Source organism: Papaver somniferum, chromosome 3, assembly GCF_003573695.1.
Source record: "Papaver somniferum cultivar HN1 chromosome 3, ASM357369v1, whole genome shotgun sequence".
In the NCBI taxonomy this organism is placed as follows: Eukaryota; Viridiplantae; Streptophyta; class Magnoliopsida; order Ranunculales; family Papaveraceae; genus Papaver; species Papaver somniferum.
In genome coordinates, this window is record NC_039360.1 from 157,610,468 (window position 1) to 157,634,025 (window position 23,558).

Sequence of the window (23,558 nt, forward strand, 5' to 3'; positions counted from 1 at the left end):
CAGAAGAAGATCAACTACATACAGCATTCTACACCCCGCATGGCCTTTATTGCTACACTAGAATGCCCTTTGTACTTCGAAACGCAGGGGAAACTTACCAGAGAATGGTCGATGCTATCTTCAGGCCATGGATTGGTAGTACCCTAGAAGTCTACGTTGATGACATGCTCGTCAAAAGTAGGCTGCGCAAAGATCACCACCAGGACCTGAGAGATATTTTCGAAGCAATGAGGAAACATCACATGAAAGTAAATCCAGAAAAATGCACCTTCGGTGTCACCTCAGGGAAATTCCTCGGATATCTGGTAACAAAAAGGGGTATTGAGGTAGACCCCGCGAAGATTCAGGCCATAGTGGAAATGCCATCTCCGAAGAATTTAAAATAAGTGCAAAAGCTCAATGGGTCCTTAACAGCCTTGGGCAGATTTATTGCCGATCCTCGGACAAATGCAAACATTTTTTTAATATTCTCATAAAAGGGAGTAAGTTTGAATGGACCGCAGAATGCGAAGAAGCCTTCCAAAGAATCAAGGAATACCTGGCTTCAATTCCAATCCTGGAGAAGCCTGATCCTGATGAGGTTTTGGCATTGTACATAGCAGCGACAGAAGACGCAGTTAGCGCAGTGTTGGTCAAAACCAATACGAAGATAGAACAGCCTATCTATTATGTCAGCAAGACCCTCAATTCTGCGGAAAGGAATTACACGAAGATCGAACAACTCATCCTGGAATTAGTATGGGATACTCAAAAACTGAGAACCTATTTCCTAACTCACTTCATCCGCGTCCCATGCAAAGCACCACTGGAAGCAGTCCTCAAAAGCGCGGGAAAAGTAGGTAGAATAGCCAAGTGGAAAACCCACCTAGACCAATTCAACATCATTCATGAAATTCAACATTCCCAAAAATCCCAAGTATTGGTGGATTTCTTAGCAGACCTCCCCCTGGACAACGATGAAGAGATTAGGGGAATACCAGAAGCCGACGAGGAAAGCAAGGATCCAGTTGATGTCCTCGAACTCGCGAGTCAAAGACAATGGTAAGTCTTCGTTGATGGTTCCATAAATAAGGAAGGGGCAGGAATAGGCATGGTCATTACCACCCCAACTGGAGAAAGGATCGTACAATCACCCAGGTTAGAATTCAAAGAGCATACTAACAACATCGTCGAATACGAGGCAGTCGTACATGCCCTCCGCTTGATAATAGAGATGGGGGTAACTGATGTAAGACTGACAAGTGATTCACAGCTTGTCATACGACAAATAGGGCTCGAATACAATGTGTATGACGACACCCTCTCATCTTACATGGCCTTGGTCCAAACATTGGCATCACAAATTCCGAACACCAAGTTCCGGCACTTATACAGAAGGGATCTCAGGCATGCGGATGCCCTAGCATATATATCATCCATGCTGAAGGACAAGAGTATCGAAGCTATAAAAATAAAAAGGGTATACGAGCCTTCGATTGTATCAAAATTTTCCTTTGCTACAAATCAAGATACAGTGGAAGAAAATATCCAAGATCAGGTGGGAGAAGACATCCGTAACGATTTTGACGAAGAAGATATCCTGTCAAGAGAAAATCAAGACGAAGACTTCAACAACGAAGATGATTGGAGAATGATGATCCATGCGTTTCTCAAGGATGGAACCTTACCCGCGGATCATAAACACACCAGGAAAATACTCTCTAAAGTAGGAAGATATCATCTTCAGGATGGGGTCCTGTACAAGAAATCTTTCCTCGGACCGTTACTACGTTGCTTATCCAGGAAAGAGGGGCATCGAATTCTAAACGACATCCATTATGGTGACGCAGGGAATCATAGCGGCATGATATCACTAGCCGACAAAGCAAAAATGCAAGGATATTACTGGCCCACAATGATACAAGATGCTGCAAGAATGTCCCGACGATGTGAAGAATGTCAGCGTTTCGCCAAAAAGATACACGCACCAGCAACAACTTTGAATTCTGTGGATAGTCCGTCGCCATTTGCAAAATGGGGCATACATATCGTTGGGCCTTTCATCGAAGGATCAGGGAAAGACGATTTTTGATAGTAGCCACGGACTACTTCAGTAAATGGGTGGAAGCCAAAGCCTTAGCCAGGATCAGAGACGTGGACGTGTTTACTTTCATATTCCAAAACATTATTTGCAGGTTCGGCATACCAGCGGAAATCGTGTCCGATAATGGTAAACAATTACAGGGGAAAAACATACACATGCTCTTCGACACTTTCAAAATAAGGAAAAACAAGTCCACCCTCATATACCCTCAAAGCAACGGACAAGCGGAAGCTACTAACAAGACCCTCGCCCTTATCCTCAAAAAGAAATTAGACGAACACAAGGGGCGATGGTGTGAACAGCTACACAATGTATTATGGGCATACAGGACAACACGAAGATCTGCCACTGGGGAGTCCCCATTTCTCCTCACTTATGGAGATGAAGCAGTCATCCCAACAGAGATCCTCATGCCAACCACAAAGACCGAAGCATGGGAGAAAAATCTCACAACAGACATGATGTTAGAGAGACTGGACGACCTGGAAGGAAGGAGGGAAGCAACATTGCAAAAGATGGAAGAAGAAGAAGGCAGCGTAACCGCTTTACATGTTTCTATCTCTGGACGAGGAGTAGCAGGCCTCAACCTATCAATCAAACAAACTTTTTGGGAAATCTTCAAGCAAACGAAATGGTCAAAAGGCCCGCTGGGTGAACGCATGTACATTACATAATAAATTAACAATATTGGGGAAAGTAGTTAATCTACAATCTCTCAGGGCTCCCCTATCAGTGTCTATGAGTGTAAGACCAGGGGGAAGGCACCCAGCAGAAAGAGATACCCAACCAATTTTAAGGCAGCGGGTTGACGGAATGGGTGCATGTAAATATTTCAAATAAGCATCCCATATCCTAGAACGCTGCCTCGACCCCCACCGTTTGGGAATCCTCTGGCCCAGGATTCGCCAGCGGGGTGACAGGTCTCAAGACGGTCACAAAGGTATGCCAAAAGGATAATCCATTTCATAAAGAGTTGATTACAAGTTCAACAAATAAGATAAAGCAGGAAACACATCAAAAAATGATCCGAAATTATATAATCAACAAGGATCAACTTTCTATGACTAATAAAAGAAATCTACTTGGACGATACAGCTCCATCAACAGGGTTGTCTCTGCGAGATGAAGGTATGCTACCACCTGAAGAAGGCCCAGAAGAACCAAGCAAGGGCGCGGGAAGGGGACGACGCGGATAATTCTTGACAAGACCATGTTCGACTTTAAGATCAAGTTCAATCTTATCTAGGACTTTGTTGGTATCTTCAGCCAACTGACATCGAGCTTTATAAGTGATAACAGCGGTCCGTTGGTTGGCCTAAGACAACAATGCAGATAGGCGTTCCGCCTCTTTGGAGGAAATCTCCGCTGCTTCCTCACGAGACGCGGCCAACCCTTTGAAATAGTTGGCTTGTCCTTCCTGCTGCACTAAGGCAGATTGAGTTTTTTTAAGCTCATCATTTGCTGCGTGAAGCTGTCCCTCGAGTGCTGAAAACAAGAAATACCAAGGGGTTAAAACGAAGAAATAACAGAATCACACTCGATAAAACGAGGTTATACCTTCGACATTAGCCGAAGCCTCTTCATACTCATTAACAACTGCGTCCCGAGCCTCATCAAGAAAGTCATATTCGTCGGATAGTTTCTTATAATCCGTTTGAAGGTTCGTAAGAGCAAATTGACTCGCGTCTAAGTCTACCTGCTTCATTGAATCCAAGTGACGAAGATGGTTGATCGTCATTCATCTCCCCCATCCTTTTATGGAGTCGATACACATTCACTTCAAGATCTCTTTCAGATTCCACTTGGCGAGCAACATCAGCTCGAGACGCTGCTAGGGCTTTACTAAGAGCACCAACCTCAGCCCTAGCATTATCTCTTTCCTCGGAAAGATGCAGCATACTATCCCTAACCCCGGGGCCTAAGAAAGAACGAGCCTGTTGTAACTCTCCTTCCAAAAAGCGCACTCTAGCCTCTAAGTCCGAAGCATGTCCTCGAGCATCACGCAGGTTGTCACGCGTCCATAGCAGCGTACCATTAAACAGACGACGGTCATGATTGTACTTATTTTGCATATCAACCATCAGTGTTCGCTTTTCACGCCACTCAGCTGCTAAGGCGTTGTGCTCATCAGCACGAGCATTCCACTTTACGGCTTCGCTTTTCAACTTACCCACCAACTCTGCAATGCGGGATTTCTGTCGTTCCCTTTCTTTCCGAAGCCATATGAGCTCGGGGACTCCACCCACTGAAGATAGGGTGGGGAGACTGAGACAGAACACCAAAGTACAAATAGGGAATCACGAGGAGTAAAAGACCAAAAAAAATACGAACCTGTGAGGGACGATACATTTCTGCGAGCTTGCTCCAATTCGTTGCGGACTATAGCAAGTTCCGAACGGAGACTCTCCTCGGCATTACCCAGCCGCTCCTTTTCCTTCAGGCGACCCTTCAGTTCACTTATTTCCATCTCGGCCGCAGATAGTTCTTCTTCTCTATGACGAAGCTTAGCCTCCAACTTTAAAGACTTTGCTTTAAAGAATTGGTATAGAACATGGTTACAATGTTCGCTCCTCATCATCTATGTCACAAACGACAAACATTATTATACCCAAGGGATCGGATATCGCGAAGAATACAATGTTCGTATATCATGAGGGAATCAGTACAAGGATTTACCTCTAAGACACGCTGCTGGGGAAAACCGTATTGGTACCCATCAGCTATGGCCATCATATCAGCAACAGAGGAGGGAGGGTCAACCACTAGGTTAGCTTCTGAAGCTCTCAGATTCTTCTCCCACATCTCAGCAACGCGGACTTCAGAAGACACTTGCATCATCTGACGAGTATAAGCGTCAGAATTCTTCTCACCAGGGACCACTGGGGCAGGGTTGGGGACGAACATCAGATTTTTCTTCTTAAGCCAAGCCAAAATGGCATCTTCGCCTTCAGGCATTAGCGAGTAAGGGAAATCCTCTGAAGGAGATTCAACCGCAGACTTCCCTTTGGTTGTTCTCCCCTCACTCGCGCAAGTCTCGACATCACCAGCCTCAGTATGACCACCGGCGTTTTCAGCCTGCTGACCGGTGGCATCTTCTTTACCAATATCCCCAAGCACATCCCAATCATCATTTGGGAAAGCAATGAGAAGTCTTCGGCAAGACCCATGGCACATTCACATCAAAGGATTCCCCGCGGAATATATCCTACCAAAAGAAAATTCAGGGGAAATAACGGGCAGAGTACCCACACCAACAATATTATCGCCAACAGGGCAGATCCACCCCCGCCAGTACCACCAACGGTAATATTACCCTCAGACTCACCATCACCACCCGCGGCAATTTCTTCTTCACCATCACCACCCGCGACAACTTCTTCTTCACCATTACCACCTTCGTCATCAGGGTGAGAAGTATCGGTACGCTCTTCTCCATCGGGCATTTCTTCATCCTCAGCATACCTTTCGTTTACAGGACTCTTAACCTCCTCATGAACCTCAGACTCACCGGTAACTACAGTAGAAGATTGTTTGGGTCCAAGTTTCTTCTTCTTCGACACCTACAAACCAGTACACATCCCCACAAAGGCTCATTTTTTCCCTCACTTCAAAAATGAAAATTATTTCAAGCAAGAAAAAAGGGGCAAATAGAATAGATAATATAAGAAGAAACTATACCTTGGCAGCAGCATCACTCTTCGGTGGATGGGTAGCACCAGAACCCTCCTCCTCATCTCCATCAACGACATCAAGAGCGTAAGGAAAATTCATGCCCGCGAAATTCGGACGCCAAGGACAGAAATCTCCATAACGAGCAGGAGGAGTTTCACGAGGCTTGCTGTTTTCAGAAGGACGCCAACCGCGCAGACCAGGAATCCAACCATAAGCCCAAGGACCAACTACCTCAATAACAGTAGCATGCCATTCATAATCATGGTCACGCTTAATCCTTTCACGAGCAGGAAAGAGTTTCCGTTTAGCAGATCCCTCAGTACCAGGAACATACTTCAGCTTGGCATCACTCACCTCACTCAAAAGACGAATTTCACCACGAGGAGCAGCAATATTACGAAGACTAACACTCCACGACTTACGGTTTCTACTGTTGACATAATCCCCAAAGGAACTGTTAAAATTCTGAGGAGTGTACCAGTCTCTCTCAACAGGATTTGGAACATAGCAGGTCATCATAGTCTCTCCCTTGCTTCACAGGTAACATTCCTTCAGTGAACGAAGATAATTCCCAGATAGTTGTGACACGGAATGATTATGAGTGTTTGTGGAAGAGCCTTCGCGACTATCCAACACGTCATAATAAAAGGAGTCACCAGACTTATATAGGGGCAGCATGAGACCCGCCTCGAAGGCTCCAACCGTAGTCAATAGATGAAACTCGTCAAACTGATACTTAGCAAGGAGCTCGTAAGTGATATCATCGTCAGGGGAATAGAAGCGAACCTCAAAAGCTTGAAGCTCATGTTTTTCCTTGAACATCTCAAGATCAATATGCTTGAAAGTGACCTTCTTCTTACCAACTGAAATGTTGCGTATCACGGGGACAGTTTCTTCTTCGTCTGCGGAATCAGAAGTAGGACTCAATTCCGAAGCTTTCCTTTTAGAAGGAAGATTTTTAGACGGATCAGCTCTCGACATAGTACCCTTGGAGTACTTCCCTTTGAAAGAAACCGTGGGAGGAGGCGGCAAAGATTTTTGCGGAGGCACTGAAGGAGGAGCCATAGAACGAAGGGCCGGAACATCCAATGTTTCATTACGAGGAGGAGGAGCCCGCGTACTCCTAGAGTCATCACGAGGGGGAGCCTGCGTACTCCTAGAATCTTCACGAGGACGAGAAGGGGCACGGTTAACAGCATACCTAGACCCAGAAGGACCCTTCGGCACATTCCCTTTCTTAATAGGCACAACCTTCGCACCAGAGGAAGATGAAACCCTATGACCCAGAGTATCCGATTGCGAAGACTTGTAAGGACCTTCCCCAAGTGGATATCTGTCAGAATCTCGATGCGTAGGGGATCTTGGCGGACTAGACGACGGGGTTTGGTAAGGAACCCGCGGACGATCAGACATATCTACAAGGAAACACAAAAACAGTTTAGAGAAGAATACAAGGAGATCACTAAAGATCAAAAAACCCATAATTGATGGTTCATCCGGATAAACATTAAAAACCATAAGAACTAAAAATAACCAGAAATACTCCATCAAACTCCAGGGATAATACTTAGATACAGATTCACAGACTTTGTAACAAAGAACAGGGGCAAGCATATATGCTTCGACATGTGTGTTCTTCATCACAAAGCCAAGAATACAGCAGCAGGAAACAAACGGGTAGATACATAGATAAATCAATGATGAGCATCTAATGAAAAACCCCATACCTGTATAGAAGAGGACGACAAGCACCAACCACATTCGAAGAAAGGAGAATCGGAGATATCAAAAGCTAGTTGTCTACGATACAGGGGCAACAAAAGTCGAGAGCGAAAGAGACAGAAAATTGAATGCTGTTATCTTCCTCACAAGAATGACGATAATAAATGACTAAAGAACAAGAAGAGGATGAACACTGACAAGAAGAGGATAAAAGTTTTTTTTCACATTCTCTTTCCTATTTATAAAGCCAGAGAATACAATAACTGTCCCTCGTACCAAGGAGCAGTTATGGGGAAAGTTAATGCAAAGTGGGAAACGTGCCCGTATTTATAGGGGAAGTTATTTCAGGAGAGATAAAACGTATAGGACGACCTTTCTTCTTCTAAATTGCAAAATGCGCCCAAGTCAGAAGAAGAGGGGCAAATTGTATGTACACCTTTCATCATCCACCACGTGTACATAAAGAGACACGTGGAAGGCATGCAAAACATGATAACAAGCATCTCATCAGAAGATGCCACCGGTCAGCAGATCTGACGGTCAGGGACAGAAGATCACAGAGGTATGATGGCTTAGAGGAGCACCAGATAATACCCCTTGGGTGTTAATACACCCAATCCCGAGGAATATCCCAGATCAACGGCTGAGAGGAAGTTTGACTGACACAGATGTGACCAGACAAAGAGACACTTGTCTGATACGAGCAGACATCCATCTACCCGCATTAAATACCAAAGAGATATACACGTGTCAATCAGCTCGTGGAAGAGGCGAGGATAACCTTTCGTATTCAATCTTAGGCCGCAGCATATGCCGAAGACCTCTGCGTAATGGGCACAAAGCACAAGAAGATAAGATTACAACGACACCTCAGAAGTGGGACCCACGTTCCAACCCTATAAATACCCCTCTCCACTAAGAGAAAAGGGGTCGACCGATCCAGAGAAAAGATAGGAGAATATAGGAGAGATAAATAGGAAGAGTAAGTGATCCCCCTACTTCCACAGACCTATGTGTACTCTAAAGTCATTTGACTATCTTTGTAATCATCCAATACATAGTGAAACACCAACCCCGTGGATGTAGGCCTTAGTGCCGAACCACGTAAATATTTGTCTCATTTATATTTCAGCACTTTACATTCAGCATTGAATGTCATGTGCTTTACATTTATGTTTGATTCTCTGTTTACCCCTTTTATACGAACATTATTCATGATAATATTCGACTAGACAATGACAAGCCCGAAGGCTTAGAGTCAATGAATCGATATAATCATCCCCTTTACATATACGATGTGCGATTTCAGAATTAGATTGTATGCGAATATTGTTTGTGAACACGTGGATGGCTTCGAGATTTATGTGTTCACAATCAACGCCTGCTCAATTTACTGAATCGGTGGTGGAAGTCCCGTACAACACAAGCCAGCATACACCTCCAACGATTGCAACCAGCATTACCTGAATTTCTAAATCCCGGTACACACCCATCAACTTATATTCTCTGGCTTCAGTTCCTTCACAATCTGAGCATCACCAATTTCCTAACTCCAGGCGTACAACACCAACTTCTATGTCTTCTTTTCTTTGTTGATGTACCGAACTCGAAACACCACTGCCAGCACTGCTCGGATTATATTCTCATGATGTTGCTGACGGTGGGAGATATTTTCAGACCCATCAGCTGAGCTATCAAGAGTACCACCACAACTGAACTTTATGATCCTCTTGTCTTCGAAATCCGTCCAACAACTAAACCCATCTTCTCTGACTGCAGCAGCACCTGTGCCTTCAATTGGCTGAGATACAGCAGAGAACGACAGCCATCAACTTCATTTCCTATGCGAGCAGATCCATTATCATTCACCAGAATCGCATCGTTTTGCCTTTCTGCAGAACTGGATTTCGCAGTCATGACTCATCTTCCACTGGCCAAGAGTTAACAAAGAGAAGTGCAGTCATGAACAACTCTCATTCAGCTGACTGTTTCAAGTCACCATCACAAGTCGAGTTCAATTCCAAAACAAACCAACAACATTAGTTGTTCTTGAAGTCGCAGTCAGACCACACACTAAACCCATCTTCTAAAGCCATGAGTCGTTGGCAGTACATGGCAGCACATACCCACTGTTTCATTTCTCTGCTGGCTTGTAAACTCTCCTCAATTCCTTCGCATACGATTAACGCTTCATGGCAGCAACATCAGATTCTGGACATATCTTCTTGCTGATTTTGTTGGCCGAACTATCACTTATCGTATCACTAACCACCTCATTCACCATCACCATCTTCTACCAAATATATTTCTCTGTAACATTTTATTCTTGCACCACAAAATTGATGTCTCAGCTTCTTGAACATTCGATACTCTCTATAAAAGAACCATAAAAGAGATGTGGTGTGGAGTAGGATGCGTCTCCTATCTATCTTTTCACTTAGCACCTTGACAAAAGTCCACAGCACCATTAGTGGTAGGATGTGCTTGCTTCATGAGATGCTTAGCTGCTCCGACCAACATAAGCAAATAACAAGGAGAGAAAATGTTGATTATGACCCGTCTCTTTAATACCTTGAGGTAGCATTTTGGTTGTTTTCGTCGCAAACGCCATTTAAGTCTCATTTAGCCATTTATTCTCCAAGTGATTGAATTTGCATGTACTTTCTATAAAAGCACTAAAATAATGTTATTAGTTAAAATATAGAGTCCTATCTAATTTATGTATGGGTATAAAATGTAGCACTTACGTGCTTATCAACACCCCCACACTTATATTTTGCTAGTCCTCGAGCAAAACAAAGAATATATCTGCTACACAGCTGGATATGAAGAGTGTTGTCTGCTAAACAACGAGACGGATCCGCTAAACAGCAAGATCGAGAGATTCTGCTAAAAAGCGAGACGGATCCGTTAAACAACTATATTGAGAGATGTCTGCTAAACATCTAGACAGAAAGACCCGTTACACAGCTGGTCATAACATGCAGGAAAAAAAAGACCCGGGTCATAACCCTAACAATTTTCTTTTAAGACCCGCTACACAGCTGGTCTTTTTTTTTCTTTTTTTTTTAGACCCGCTACACAGCTGGTCATCATTTTTTTTTTTTTTTTTTTAGTATTGAAAATACTTAACGAAGGTGCCACTCCCCACACTTAAACATTACATTTTCCTCAATGTAATTGAGTCATCCGACGTAGAAATTAAGATGAGAGATTCAAGAAAACAGATAAAAGATTGTGGAAAGAAAACAAATCTGATGGGTTGACTCCCATGAAGCGAAATAGTATGGGTTGACTCCCATGAAGCAAAATCTTTGTATCACTGCTTGCGCACATAAAGAACGTCAAACAAGGTGAGGTTGCACCAAAGTATGCAGCAAAGCATATATACAAAGTCTGGAAAGTTTGGGATCAATCCAATGAATCAGGTCAGCTGTGAATATGAACCTGCAAACACTATAAACCTCCAAAAATATGTGTAAATCCATTTCCAATAGAAAACAGTCCTTAGTCGAGATAAATAAATCACTCACATGGACAACAAACATAGAATGTATCTTATTTTCTATTCGGGAAGAACCTCTATATCAGGTTCTAAATCAGCTGAAATATATCTGGTCGACACATTTTCTTCACTAGAAACCATAGGAAGCAATGTATTGACAACGCAAAAAGATACCGGATTATCAAACTCAATACAATGGTTTAAACTTGTATCTAATGGTTCAAGTTTATCAAAATCTACAACTCCTAAATTCGGTTCTAAGTCCACGGTAATAACTTCCGTTGTTGAGTTACCTTGATTATCTATAGGAGGTCGCAATGTATTGATAATATCAGTAATCATAGGGTCATCGGAATCAGAAAAGTGGGCTAAACAAACAGATAAAGACTCAAAATCATCGACACAAGTTATGTGACCAATATCAATATGTTCAACATTCACATCAGCATTCAGAAAATCACTAGATGGATCGGAATAACAAGAGCACAATTGAGCAACAATATCATGAATAATATCCTCATCGCTATCTGCAACTAAATGACTTATAGGAAACTCATTATTTGAATGATTAGAAAATATCTCATTATGCACGTCTACTGTCTCTAAGTCATCAGACTCAACAATAGTATCTTCTTTATAAATATGTTCTTCTAAATCATCATTATCTGAATAAATGGCATCTCTAACACAACTCTTGTCCTTTTGAATAGACAAATAATAAATGATCATGAGTTGGGTAAGATACAATGGATTCAGATATTATATCGGTATCATAATTCTTAAAATTACTTCTACTATCAAGTTCCTTTTCACCCTCTTGGTATTGGGGTTGATACTCATCTGAATAACCACTCATAGCGAAATTACGTGGATTCGAAGTTCCATACCTGAGACGATTATAAGCAAGAACTTTCTTATACTGTTACCCATACATGTATTCACCAAGCGTCATAGACGACGTCTCACGCAAAGCACTCATCGTTCTCAAAAAGCCTCCCGAAATAAAATCCTGAATCACAAAACAAGTCAAAAGGAAAAAGAAATCCTAAAAAATAAAAAAAATAAAAAAAATAAACACCTAACTATTTAAAAAATCAACAATACTAATTACAATATTCCACAGCCCCTCCCCGGCAGCGGCGCCAAAAATTGATAGGATCCGGAGATGCTTATATATGATAACCGCAATCACACGGCGTCCAACTAGTAGACAGCGGCAAGTACGGGTCGTTCCCACAGGGAGCGGTGGAAAGTACTATAACTAATATCTCTAATGAATTAACCGGAAACAATATTTTTGGATTTTTGAAAGAACAATAACAGAAAAATAAACTAAAGTAACAAAATGAATTCAATGGAAGAGTAGGTAACCAGGGTTTATAGTATCCACCACTGTTTCTATTCAATTACTAAACTGAAACATAATTCATGAATATTTAGTTACCATTCATTCTATCGGCATCACCTATTATATTTATTAGAATCACAAATATCATTGGGGCACCCTAAGCATGACACATCAAAAGATTAAACCAACGCATGCACCATCAAATTGCGTTAACGAGAAAATTATACAAAACTAAATTTAGGTCCTCAAATAATACCTGGCTATTCTAAGCATACCCAATCAAAGGATTTAACCCAAGCATGGAATATCAAATAAGTAGACAAATATATTTTCGATCCCAACATTATGCACAAAGGTTATACAAAATCGGTGAAGCGACAACCCATATTTCGATCAATCAATAAATAAGATCATGAAATTAATTTATTCAAATCAAAATAGCCTCAAAACCATATATGTTTCCAATCAAGGTGGTCTAATATTCAAGAGTGGTTTCAACACAAACCCTAGTTATAAAGTTCTAGCAAGAAATGATTATGGGATTCTCAAAACACATAAAAAATAATAACAAAAGAAAATAAGAAATCAGATTAAACCCTTGTCACCGAATCGTCTCTTCTCCCTTCAAATCTCTTGTTCTTATGCTCTTGCCTTCACAGCTATTCAAAGTGCTGCTCCGTCGTCCCTTTTCTCTTCTCTGGTTTCGGCACAGTAGCGGCAACTCCCAAAACCGACCTCCCTCTGTTTGTCGCTGTTTTGATACATATAGTCCGCTGCAGAAGAGTTCAAATAAAAGCCTAGCAGATGCCAAGGCCCAGCCCAATATCGGCCACTCTTTCTGTCCATCTAGCCAAAGACGCAACTTTATTTCCACCGGACTGTTGCCCCTTTCTTCTGGCCACAGCAAACACAACTCAACTGCAGCTTCCTTGTTTCGTCCATCAACGCCTGCTCAATTTACTGAATCGGTGGTGGCAGTCCCGTACAGCATAAGCCAGCATACACCTCCAACGATTGCTACCAGCATTACCTGAATTTCTAAATCCCGGTACACACCCATCAACTTATATTCCCTGGCTTCAGTTCCTTCACAATCTGAGCATCACCAATTTCCTAACTCCAGGCGTACAACACCAACTTCTGTGTCTTCTTTTCTTTGTTGCTGTACCGAACACGAAACACCACTGCCAGCACTGCTCGGATTATATTCTCATGATGCTGCTGACGGTGGGAGATATTTTCAGACCCATCAGCTGAGCTATCAAGAGTACCACCACAGCTGAATTTTATGAGCCTCTTGTCTTCGAAATCCGTCCAACAACTAAACCCATCTTCTCTGACTGCAGAAGCACCTGTGCCTTCAATTGGCTGAGATACAGCAGAGAACGACATCCATTAACCTCATTTCTTATGCGAGCAGCTCCATTATCATTCACCAGAATCGCATCGTTTTGCCTTTCTGCAGAACTGGATTTCGCAGTCATGACTCATCTTCCACTGGCCGAGAGTTAACAAAGAGAAGTGCAGTCATGAACAACTCTCATTCAGCTGACTGTTTCAAGTCACCAGAACAAGTCGAGTTCAATGCCAAAATAAACCAGCAACATTAGTTGTTCTCGAAGTCGCAGTCAGACCACATACTAAACCCATCTTCTAAAGCCATGAGTCGCTGGCAGTATATGGCAGCACATACCCACTGTTTCATTTCTCTGGTGGCTTGTAAACTCTCCTCAATTCCTTCGCATACGATTAACGTTTCATGGCAACAACATCAGATTCTGGACATATCTTCTTGCTGATTTTGTTGGCCGAACTATCACTTTTCGAACCACTAACCACCTCATTCACCATCACCATCTTCTACCAAATATATTTCTCTGTAACATTTTATTCTTGCACCACAAAATTGATGTCTCAGCTGCTTGAACATTCGATACTCTCTATAAACGAACCACAAAAGAGATGTGGTGGGGAGTAGGATGCGTCTCCTAACTATCTTTTCACTCAGCACCTTGACAAAAGTTCACAGCACCATCAGTGGTAGGATGTGCTTGCTTCATGAGATGCTTAGCTGCTCCGACCAACATAAGCAAATAACAAGTCGAGAAAAGGTTGATTATGCCCCGTCTCTTTAATGCCTTGAGGTAGCATTTTGGTTGTTTTCGTCGCAAACGCCATTTAAGTCTCAGTAAGCCATTTATTCTCCAAGTGATTGAATTCGCTTGTAATTTCTATAAAAGCACTAAAATAATGTTATTATTAAAATACCGAGTCCTAACTAATACATACATGGGTATAAAATGTAGCACTTACGTGCTTATCACTTTCGATCGTGCCATTCATACGCCATGCTCGTGTGGGTTTATTTTCTTCCTTTAAAACAAGGGGGTATCGACCTCTGGGTGGAAGTTGGACTCATGCTCTCCTTCATCGGAGAGGGCCTGTGATTGCTATAATGGCCATGTAGGCGACCCCGAGGTTATGGTGTTGCACGAGGCTGGAGCATCGTCCGAGCGCTTCAGCTCATTAGCTATTTCTACGTAGTCATGAATCTCAGCCAGGTTGTTGGCATTCCTGGCCCTCCTTGCATGCGCCTTTCAGGAATTTACTTTGTTTTCGTCGTTCTGAACGTCCATTTTGTAGCAGTATTTTGCCTCACCTGAGTCTCCGATGATTTCTGCGACTCCATCGGGCGTAGGGAACCTTAGTCTCTGATGGTAAGTCGAGGCAACTCCTTTGATCCCATGGACCCAGGATCGCCCGACAATAGCTGTGTAGGGTGAAAGCACATCCACTACACAGAAAGCAGTTAAGGTGAGGATTTTTCCTACCCGAATTTCCAATGTCACCTCGCCCCTTGGGCGGGTCGACGAGCCGGTGAAGCCAAATATGTTATAGGTGGAGGGTATTAGGCAATCGTCTCTAAGACCCATCTGTTTGAATGTGTCATAAAATAAGATCTCTACAGAGCTTCCTCCATCGATCAGGATCTTAGGCATGGCCCATGACAATGCCTTAGGTTTTTCTTCCTCGCCTTCGTGTTCGGGAAGTGCGATGGCCATCGTGACCACTAGCGGGTTGTTGTGGTTCGGACCTCCATCAGGTGCCTACGAGGCTGAAAAGCTGATAGGCAATTTTATCCACTCCTCAATGGGGGGCTCTCTAGCTATACTGAAGACTTCGTCACCTCGAAGTTTCGTTTGTGAATTCGTCCTGTGATATTTCCTTCAGGAGTGGGAGCTATGATAGATGAGGGCGATATCGTATTGCATCCTAGATATTGTGCTTCACGAGAGATCTCCACACGATGTATGGGTGCCCCAGTGGCTGGTTGGATCGCTGGTTGCGCGATGTACTCTTGGAGCTTACCTTCATCGATCATATCCTGCACCATCTTTTTCAAGTCTCTGCACGAGTCTGTCGTGTGACTATGGAATTGATGGAACTCGCAGAAGTCAGTTCTATTCTTGGCCCGCTCGGGATGCTGACCTCTGTTCCATGGGTAAGTGATTTTGTATTTTTCGTCGATCTTCTTGAGGATCTCGGATATGGGAGTGTTTAGTTTTGTGTAGACTGGGTCTACAAACTTTCCCTTCTTTTGTTGGGCTTGATCTCGCCCTTTCCATTCTCCACTCTGATGTTTATCGAACTGGGTTGATCCGTTGTTGGGTCGACCTACTCCTTAGGCTGGCACCTGGGGGTTCTGTGGTTCTACCACATTTGCTCCTCTACTGGTTCCTTTTACCAATTTATCGTAAGTACCGTCTTGAAGTTCTTCAAGGGCCGCTTAATCCTCCTGGATTTCTCTCAGTTTTCCCAAATTCTTTGGCATGGTTTCGTACATGCGGACGAATATGGGGTCTGTATTTCTCAGACTATTTTTGAAGCCCAAGATCGCGTAGGCCTCGGGGACTCTTCCGATCTCGGCGCATAATTTTCTCCAACGTGTTACCAGAGAGCGGAGTGACTCATTCGGTCCTCGGGCTAACTGGAACAGTGCGTCAACTTCAGGTTTGACTCTGCCATTGTGAATATATGTTTATAAGAACATATCAGATAGGTGAGCGAATGAATTAACCGATCATTTCGGTAAATTGTTAAACCACATTAGGGCCTCGTCACTTAGACTACATGGGAAAAACTTACACAACACCACATCATACTGATCCCATTGGGTGAGTGTCATGCGGTAAGTCCTAAGATGTTCAACTGCGTCCCCGATCCCAGTGAATGGAGCTGTGAACGTCGGAAGGGAACATTTCCTTGGAAATTGTTGTGTTAGTAGGTTCTCGAACAAGGGAGATTCTCCTGCCTCTTGCATTACCTCTGCCAACTTCTTTCTTTCTTGTTTTCCTGTGGCTTCTCTACACATAGCCTCTAAATGGCAGAGTCGGGCCTATAACTGATCGTCCATGTGCTTAGTTTAGGCCTTCTTCTTTCTTCCTTGTGCTCTCTCGGGTGAGTAAGAGATCTCTCGACGGCGATTTCTAGATCGCCCTGAGTCCTCATTTGATTGTTAGGTGTACGATACAGTCTTAGAACGAGTTTACCTCTAGGTCTCCCTCGCTTGGGATTAGCGGTGGAGAGATTCTCGACCACACATCTAGTTTCGTCATTTTTATTCCTTTCGCGCTTATGCTTGAGATCAATATCGTATGATCCCTCAGATGAACTATCCTCCTCGTTTAGGACGCCTTTGCTTCCCTTGGGAAGAGATCCGTCGTTGCCTCGTTTGAGGTGTCAGGTATATTGACTCGCTCATCGTCTTGCAAGTTTTCAAATGGATTCTCCTCCCCGGGGGTCTCCTCTATGGTAGCAAGTGGCACCTTTTTCTTTGCTTTGCGTTTCAGCCTGCGGTTTCTCCGTTCTAGCCTCTTGTTACGTTTTTCTAGTTTTTTCATTCTCTCACCCTGCGCCTCCTGCGCTTTTAGGATGGATGCGAAGGTCGCCGTGGTATCGTCATGGTTAGAAGGTTTGTCCTTCTTTGTTTCATAGTTCATTGTTTGCCTTGGCAAACCGTTCAACCCTCCTGGTTGAGTTAGATGGATATTGTCTTGTCCTTCGAAGGGGTTTCCCTCTTCGTCGGAGCTAGAGTTATCTGTTAACCCCTCCCGATATGGATTATCGGGTTGTCCCTCTCCACGGAGCACATTGTTGTGCATCGTCTCGCCTATATCTATGTCGTCTAGACCTTCTTGGTGGGTTCCACCAGTTTCTCCTTGGCTCGCACGAGTAGATAGTCTCGTCACCATCGCCTTACCTGCGATATGTGCAATAATGCTTAATTTGTCTATTCTTCCAGAAAAGTGGGACCCTAAGTTTGCAGGTCACGTGCAATTAATAAGTCAGAGTTCAGACTGGACAACTTTTGTACAAGAAGAATTTTTAGTACATTTTGTAGACATGTGAAGATGTCAAAACATTCCCTACTTGCATGAGGCTTCAAATGATGGAGAAAAGGTGTTTTATCTGTCTCTCTTTTGAGAAAAATACCTCCTCCTACACGTTTTACCTCTATTGGGAAAAAACCAAATTAGGACGATTGAGCATATCTTCCCATTCTAGGAAATATCTCTCATCATCTTTAAACTTTTGATTTGAACAAACCTTGAGTTTGATGAATGATTATGTACTCATTAATCCTTCCCCTTGACTTAGAGTTAGGTTTCTAAGAAGAAGATCTTGGATTATTGTGAGTTTGATGATGAACATCATGAAAAAATCCGTCTTTTCAACTTTCATAGGATAATATTTCTCTTATGAAGCTTACTGACTAATGTTTCTTCCCAGCTCCTTCATGGAGGAGATCGTTTGAGCATCGAAGTGTTTAAAACTCCATTTTTACTTCGATCTACAACTCTCCTGAGCATCTTGAGAAAAACATAGAAATCCTAAAAGAACAGAAATCTTAAAGAAAATCGATGAAAAGGAAGTAGATCAGTTGATTTTGAGGGTCTTCAAGACTCCACAGATCACATGGATCGTGATTGAGTTTGAGCTCTACTTATAAATTATAACAGAACTCTACACAGTGGTATGAAATCCACTTCTTTCATGGATATTATGAAAATGATATAGAGATATTGTAGGGAGGTAGAACAGATCTTCATACCTCCCTGTTTCTAGCGCCAAAATGTAGTTGCATCTTTTCTGATAACCCATGTACATCTAAAGGCTATAAACTACTCAAACATTCAAGATTCAAGATGAACAAGATGTAAGGAAAATTAAAAGTAAAGATTAACACAAGTATATAATGTGATTCGTCCATGAAGACCTACGTCCACGGGAAAGAAGATGTTTTCTTATTGATTATAAGGTCTAACCCTTGAAAGAACTACAAATGTCACTTTGATTTCTTATTCTCTCTTTATCTAGATCTCTCTCAGTAATTCTCTGTAGAAAGACCATATAAAAATGTTACATAAGTTGTCCATCTCCTTCTACATGGACCGGTATTTATAGGCAAATTAGACTCGTGAAGGCCTGGTCTTGCCGAGCTGGTGGAGTTGGCGTACATCGCCTTTTCCGCTTCGGACTGGTTCTATACTATCCCTCGTGATGGCTTGCTTGGTTCTCCCTACGAGTCGTCTCGCCTTTCTCGTCATTGTGTAGCCCTTCTCTAGAGAACCTCGTGCTCTATCACCTCTGGAGTGTAGTATAGATCCCCCGAGCCTTCCATTGTGATGCAGATTCATCCATATCAGTTCTTATCCTTCATTAAATGCAGTCATTCTTTTTAGACTTGACCGTCTGAGCTGATTAGACCACTCCTCTCACGCATCATTCATATGGTGTTTGTAGCAGGTGCCTCGATTCAGACGAACTCACCTTTTAGAGTGGGATTTGGTGTTCCTATCCCATCATCTTATCATGTATTCATACCTTATGATGTTGACACGTGGCCATCGGGTATTTTACCCTCACAGATGGATCGGATTTCTGAGCGGTTTGGTACGCCGTATACTGTTCATCAAATTTTGCACACAAAGAATCCCTGTTCGCTACTCTTTGATCCCGAAGCGCCTCTACCTCAGACTTTACTAGCAACAACCGAGCTAATTCATAATCTTTAAACAACGTTGTGACTAATGTGGGGACGGGTGCTAAAGTTAACACATAGCCATGAAGAGAATGAGCCATCTAAGCGACGTGTCGACGATGGGGGAGAACCTGGGATGAAGGTTAAAAATGAGAGTGATGATTGAACTATAAACTGCAAATCATCTATATATAGGAAAAAAAGAGACCATTAATGACATTGTAACCTCCCATACCATCTGATGCATGACGCGATATGTGGCATCCTGTAATAGGGGTTTCAAAGAAGGAAAAGCAACCGATTATTATCAAAGAGAAGGGGTTTATGGTGGAAAACGAGTTGACTACCGGGTCATTTGACAATTGACCCAATAGTCAAGGGACTAATGTTGATACATGAATTTTGTTACCCCTTAACAGGGTTAAGGAGCCCCTAAAGGAGTGCCAAATCCAACATAAACAAAGGGGACTTGGGGGACTAAATCCCAAGTCCACTAAGAAGTGTCCATGAGGAGAAAAGGATAAAAAGGGAATTAAGATAAAAGAAGGAGGTTGTATTAGAGAAAGAGTGACATTAGTAGTATTAAGGAGGTTTAGGACATGTGGCATGATGTCATAAAAGGAAGGGCTTTTGGGAAAGTCTATAAAAGGAGGTACATAGTACAATGAAAAGCAATTTATCTCTCATATCATTCCTAGAAAGTGTAGTCATTTGGTGTAGCTAGGACGGGTAGGACCAAAATCATATTCACCCCTCAACAATCTTCAACAACAATGATGCTGAGTTGAACACGTTCAGAATCACTGGAGTACTTGGAGTGACGAAGAATTCAAGGAATGTTGAAGAACCGAGGAAATCAAACATGATGGATGAGAAGCTACAAAGTTTATTTATTTGGTAATCCATATGTATTGACAGTTTTGTCACTAAAATTGATAAAGGGGGAGATTGTTAGAGCATTGCTCGGTCGAACTCGCAAGCGTTGCTATCTCAAGCTTGTTTGTCAAGTTTAGCTGATCAAAACTATAAGTCTTGATTTCTAGTCTACTTATAGCTATGTCTCGGATTAGGATATAATGTGTAGTAGAGCTTTAGATTTCACGTCGTTCATCGATTAAAGACGAAGATCTATTGAGGAGATCTTGAAGGAACTTCATCAACAAAAGGTAAGTGGAGACTAAAAATTATCTATCACTCAGAAGTCTATTCTATTCTATCTCCCAATGAGACTAAGTCGTATAGCTATATAGACTTTTATATTATACATATTTGATATTTCGAGATGAGTTTAACTCGGTTATCTATTTCTCGAAATATGTGTTGGAAGCTTTTTGCTTTAGGTACGTTCATCATATTCTTGACGAGTTTAGTTGGAAACAATTTATTTGTTGGAAACTAAATAATAAGTTAAAAGATGATCACGTGAAAATTGCCTTGAAACATCTTACATGATTTGTGTGAGACAATCATTTGATGTCGACTCGGAATATTTCGTATGGATCATTCAATCACTTGAAAATTAATTATAAGCTAATAGTTTGTGTGAGATAGTTATTGTCGTCTTCTAAGGATGTTTCAATGATTGAAATGAGAGTTTAGAACAAATTAACCTTTATCTAGATACAACACAGTATGCATACCAGTATGCAAACTGTTGTGGTATGATTCAAGTCCGGAAACCTTGTTGCATACCAGTATGCAAACGGTTTTAACTGTTGAAGTTAGGGAACCAAGTTTGCATACCAGTATGTGAACGGTTCTACCTGAGTTACGGTATGGGACAGCAGTATGCATACCGGTTTGCAAACTGCTGGACAAAGACCAAAGTCAGGAACTTTAGTTTGCGTACCCATTTGCAAACTTAATGGTTAAAGTTCTAAAATCGGTTAAGTATGTTTTCATACTCATGAACAAATACATTTATGAATTAAGGAATGCAATCTTAGCAAAACGTGGCTTAATGTTCATGAATTTATTATCATGAATCAATCTGATTTTGATTCAATTGGTTCATATATATTTTTGTGAAATAGTGAACAATTGAACAACTCTATTTAAAACACAATTAGGTTCTTTTGATTATCTTTCATGTTTGATTGATCATCATACTTGATCTAGAAGTGTTAGATGAATGTGGTTAAAACAAAAGTGTTCATATGGCTAACTTTAGTTAACTATTATGGAGCCAAATCAATATACACGTTTAGGTACGGTTACCCATATCTAAATGAAAATATATTTCATGTGTGTGTAACAAGCCAAGACCATCTAATGGTGGAGAGATATTGCTTTGGTTTTAAGCAGACTTAGCTTGAATCTTAAATCAGGTTTTCATCTAACGATGAATATTGAATGCTTTGTTACTAAGCTATCTTAGCTTTGATTGAAAGCAAACCATGGTTAAGGGAGAACTCTAGCAACTGGAAAACCTAATCCCGACACTTTCCTGTGTCCTAGTGTTGATGGTGGTTTTCAGTTCAGGACTAAAATCGTGAAACCCTATATTTAATGCGATGCCATCCTGCAAAGGAACTAAGCCAGTTGAAAAGTAATGAGTGCTTAAGCATCTTCGCTCATATATGTATTGAGCAATTCGATATATATGTATGTATAAAATTTATTCAGAATGGTGCATGTAGCAACAATCCCAAATATTCTATAAATTTTATCTTGCACCAGCATTATTCACTAATGCATGGCCTGCCTAGTATTTTCTTATGCTATGTTCCCCAGCCGAACTCTCAATATTGGCATGACATGACGATTAATGTTCACTCACAACAGAGTAGCACGAATCTCCCGAAATGTCAGTATTAAGATCTGTGTGAAAATACTCAGGTACACACATGCTACGTCACTCTCTGATAAAGAGATTTTCTTTGCGTCAACACGCTCTTAGTTAAAAGTGCATGGTTGACGCTTAGCCAAATCGTCACACGATTTGGCCGGCCAATTCAACAAGCTTAGCCTCTTCCTATCTGAACTAGGCAAATTCCATGATGTCCACCGACGGGCCCACTATTGTCCCAGCCAATCGGAATCCTCTAAACCCGCCAGTAGCAGCCCTAATCGATATCCAGAACTAGGCTAGTTGCGCTGCGAAAAAGAAAATCCAACGAGTTAAGACCGACCATAACGATCTCAAAGCCATCGCGTCCACCCAACTTAGCCAGCCTGGTTGGACGGCTTAGATCGTATTTCGAACGATCAAAGAGGTGCCGGTGTGTTCGCTGGCGACTCACCTCTATCCCCATCCGATCGAACTACACACGACAAGCCTGGAGTGCATCAAACCGCTTGCCCAAAGTAGGGTGAACGCGCTGTTTTGGAAACCCTAATTTGCGTTGTGGCAGCGTGCTATTGTCGCAAAACGATCACAGCCGTCCATCTTCGCCGGCCAAATTTTCTGGCTTAGATCCAATTTCAGGCGGCTAATAAGATATCAGCATGCTCGCCGATAACTCACCTTTGCATATGGTCAATCGGCCTGCTCAAATCAATGTCCAGTACCTTGGATCGATTAGCCTAAAGGGGGTTGTCCACACGGCTTTAAACCCTAAAATTCAATCAACGACATTATACAACTGCCGCAAACCATCTCATCCATCCAAATTCGCTAACCTAGTCGGACGACTTAAATCTAATTTCAAATGGCCAACAGGGTGACGTCGTGATCACTGGCCACCCTTCTCCCATAAGGAGCGATCGGCTAAGCCACGACTTGCCCAAACGGATCCCAAACAATCGCCCAAAAGGTGGTCGGTCGCGCTGCTAATATATATTTCAATGATTCAACGGAAGCCATCAACTACCGCAAATCATCTCAGCCACTCAACTTGGCTAGCCGATTTAACCGGTCCAGATCTAACCTGGGCCGACCGATAGGATGTTAGAATGGCTACCAGTCGTCACTCTCTCATAGGGACCGGGCGGCCAATCCCTGTGATGCGCGCGTAGCTCCTACCAACTCCCTGAAAGAGGGCGGTCATGCTCCTTTTAAGACATTAAGCTCCGCGACTAACTTAGACAAGCTATGGAACAACGATGCTTCATAAACATCGATTATTTTCAGCTGCTTGTTTAAAAGCGATGGTTTATGTGCATCGATTACAAACGATGTTCAATAAATATCTATTCCACAAATAATTTTGTTATTTGACCTAAAAGCACTATGTGTTGCTTTAAA

The 23,558-nt window shown here is 42.3% G+C and overlaps 1 protein-coding gene across 1 annotated transcript; it reads right to left on the minus strand.

The window, feature by feature from the left end:
* Positions 1-14,927: 14,927 nt before the first annotated feature.
* Positions 14,928-15,392, minus strand: LOC113360163. The gene has a single exon (XM_026603701.1). The coding sequence runs from the start codon at positions 15,390-15,392 to the stop codon at positions 14,928-14,930; it is 465 nt and encodes a 154-aa protein (XP_026459486.1).
* Between the last annotated feature and the right edge of the window lie 8,166 nt (positions 15,393-23,558).

Bases quoted from the DNA above. Each gene is read 5' to 3' on its own strand.
- LOC113360163 (XM_026603701.1), bottom strand. From the start codon at position 15,392: ATGGCCATCGCACTTCCCGAACACGAAGGCGAGGAAGAAAAACCTAAG.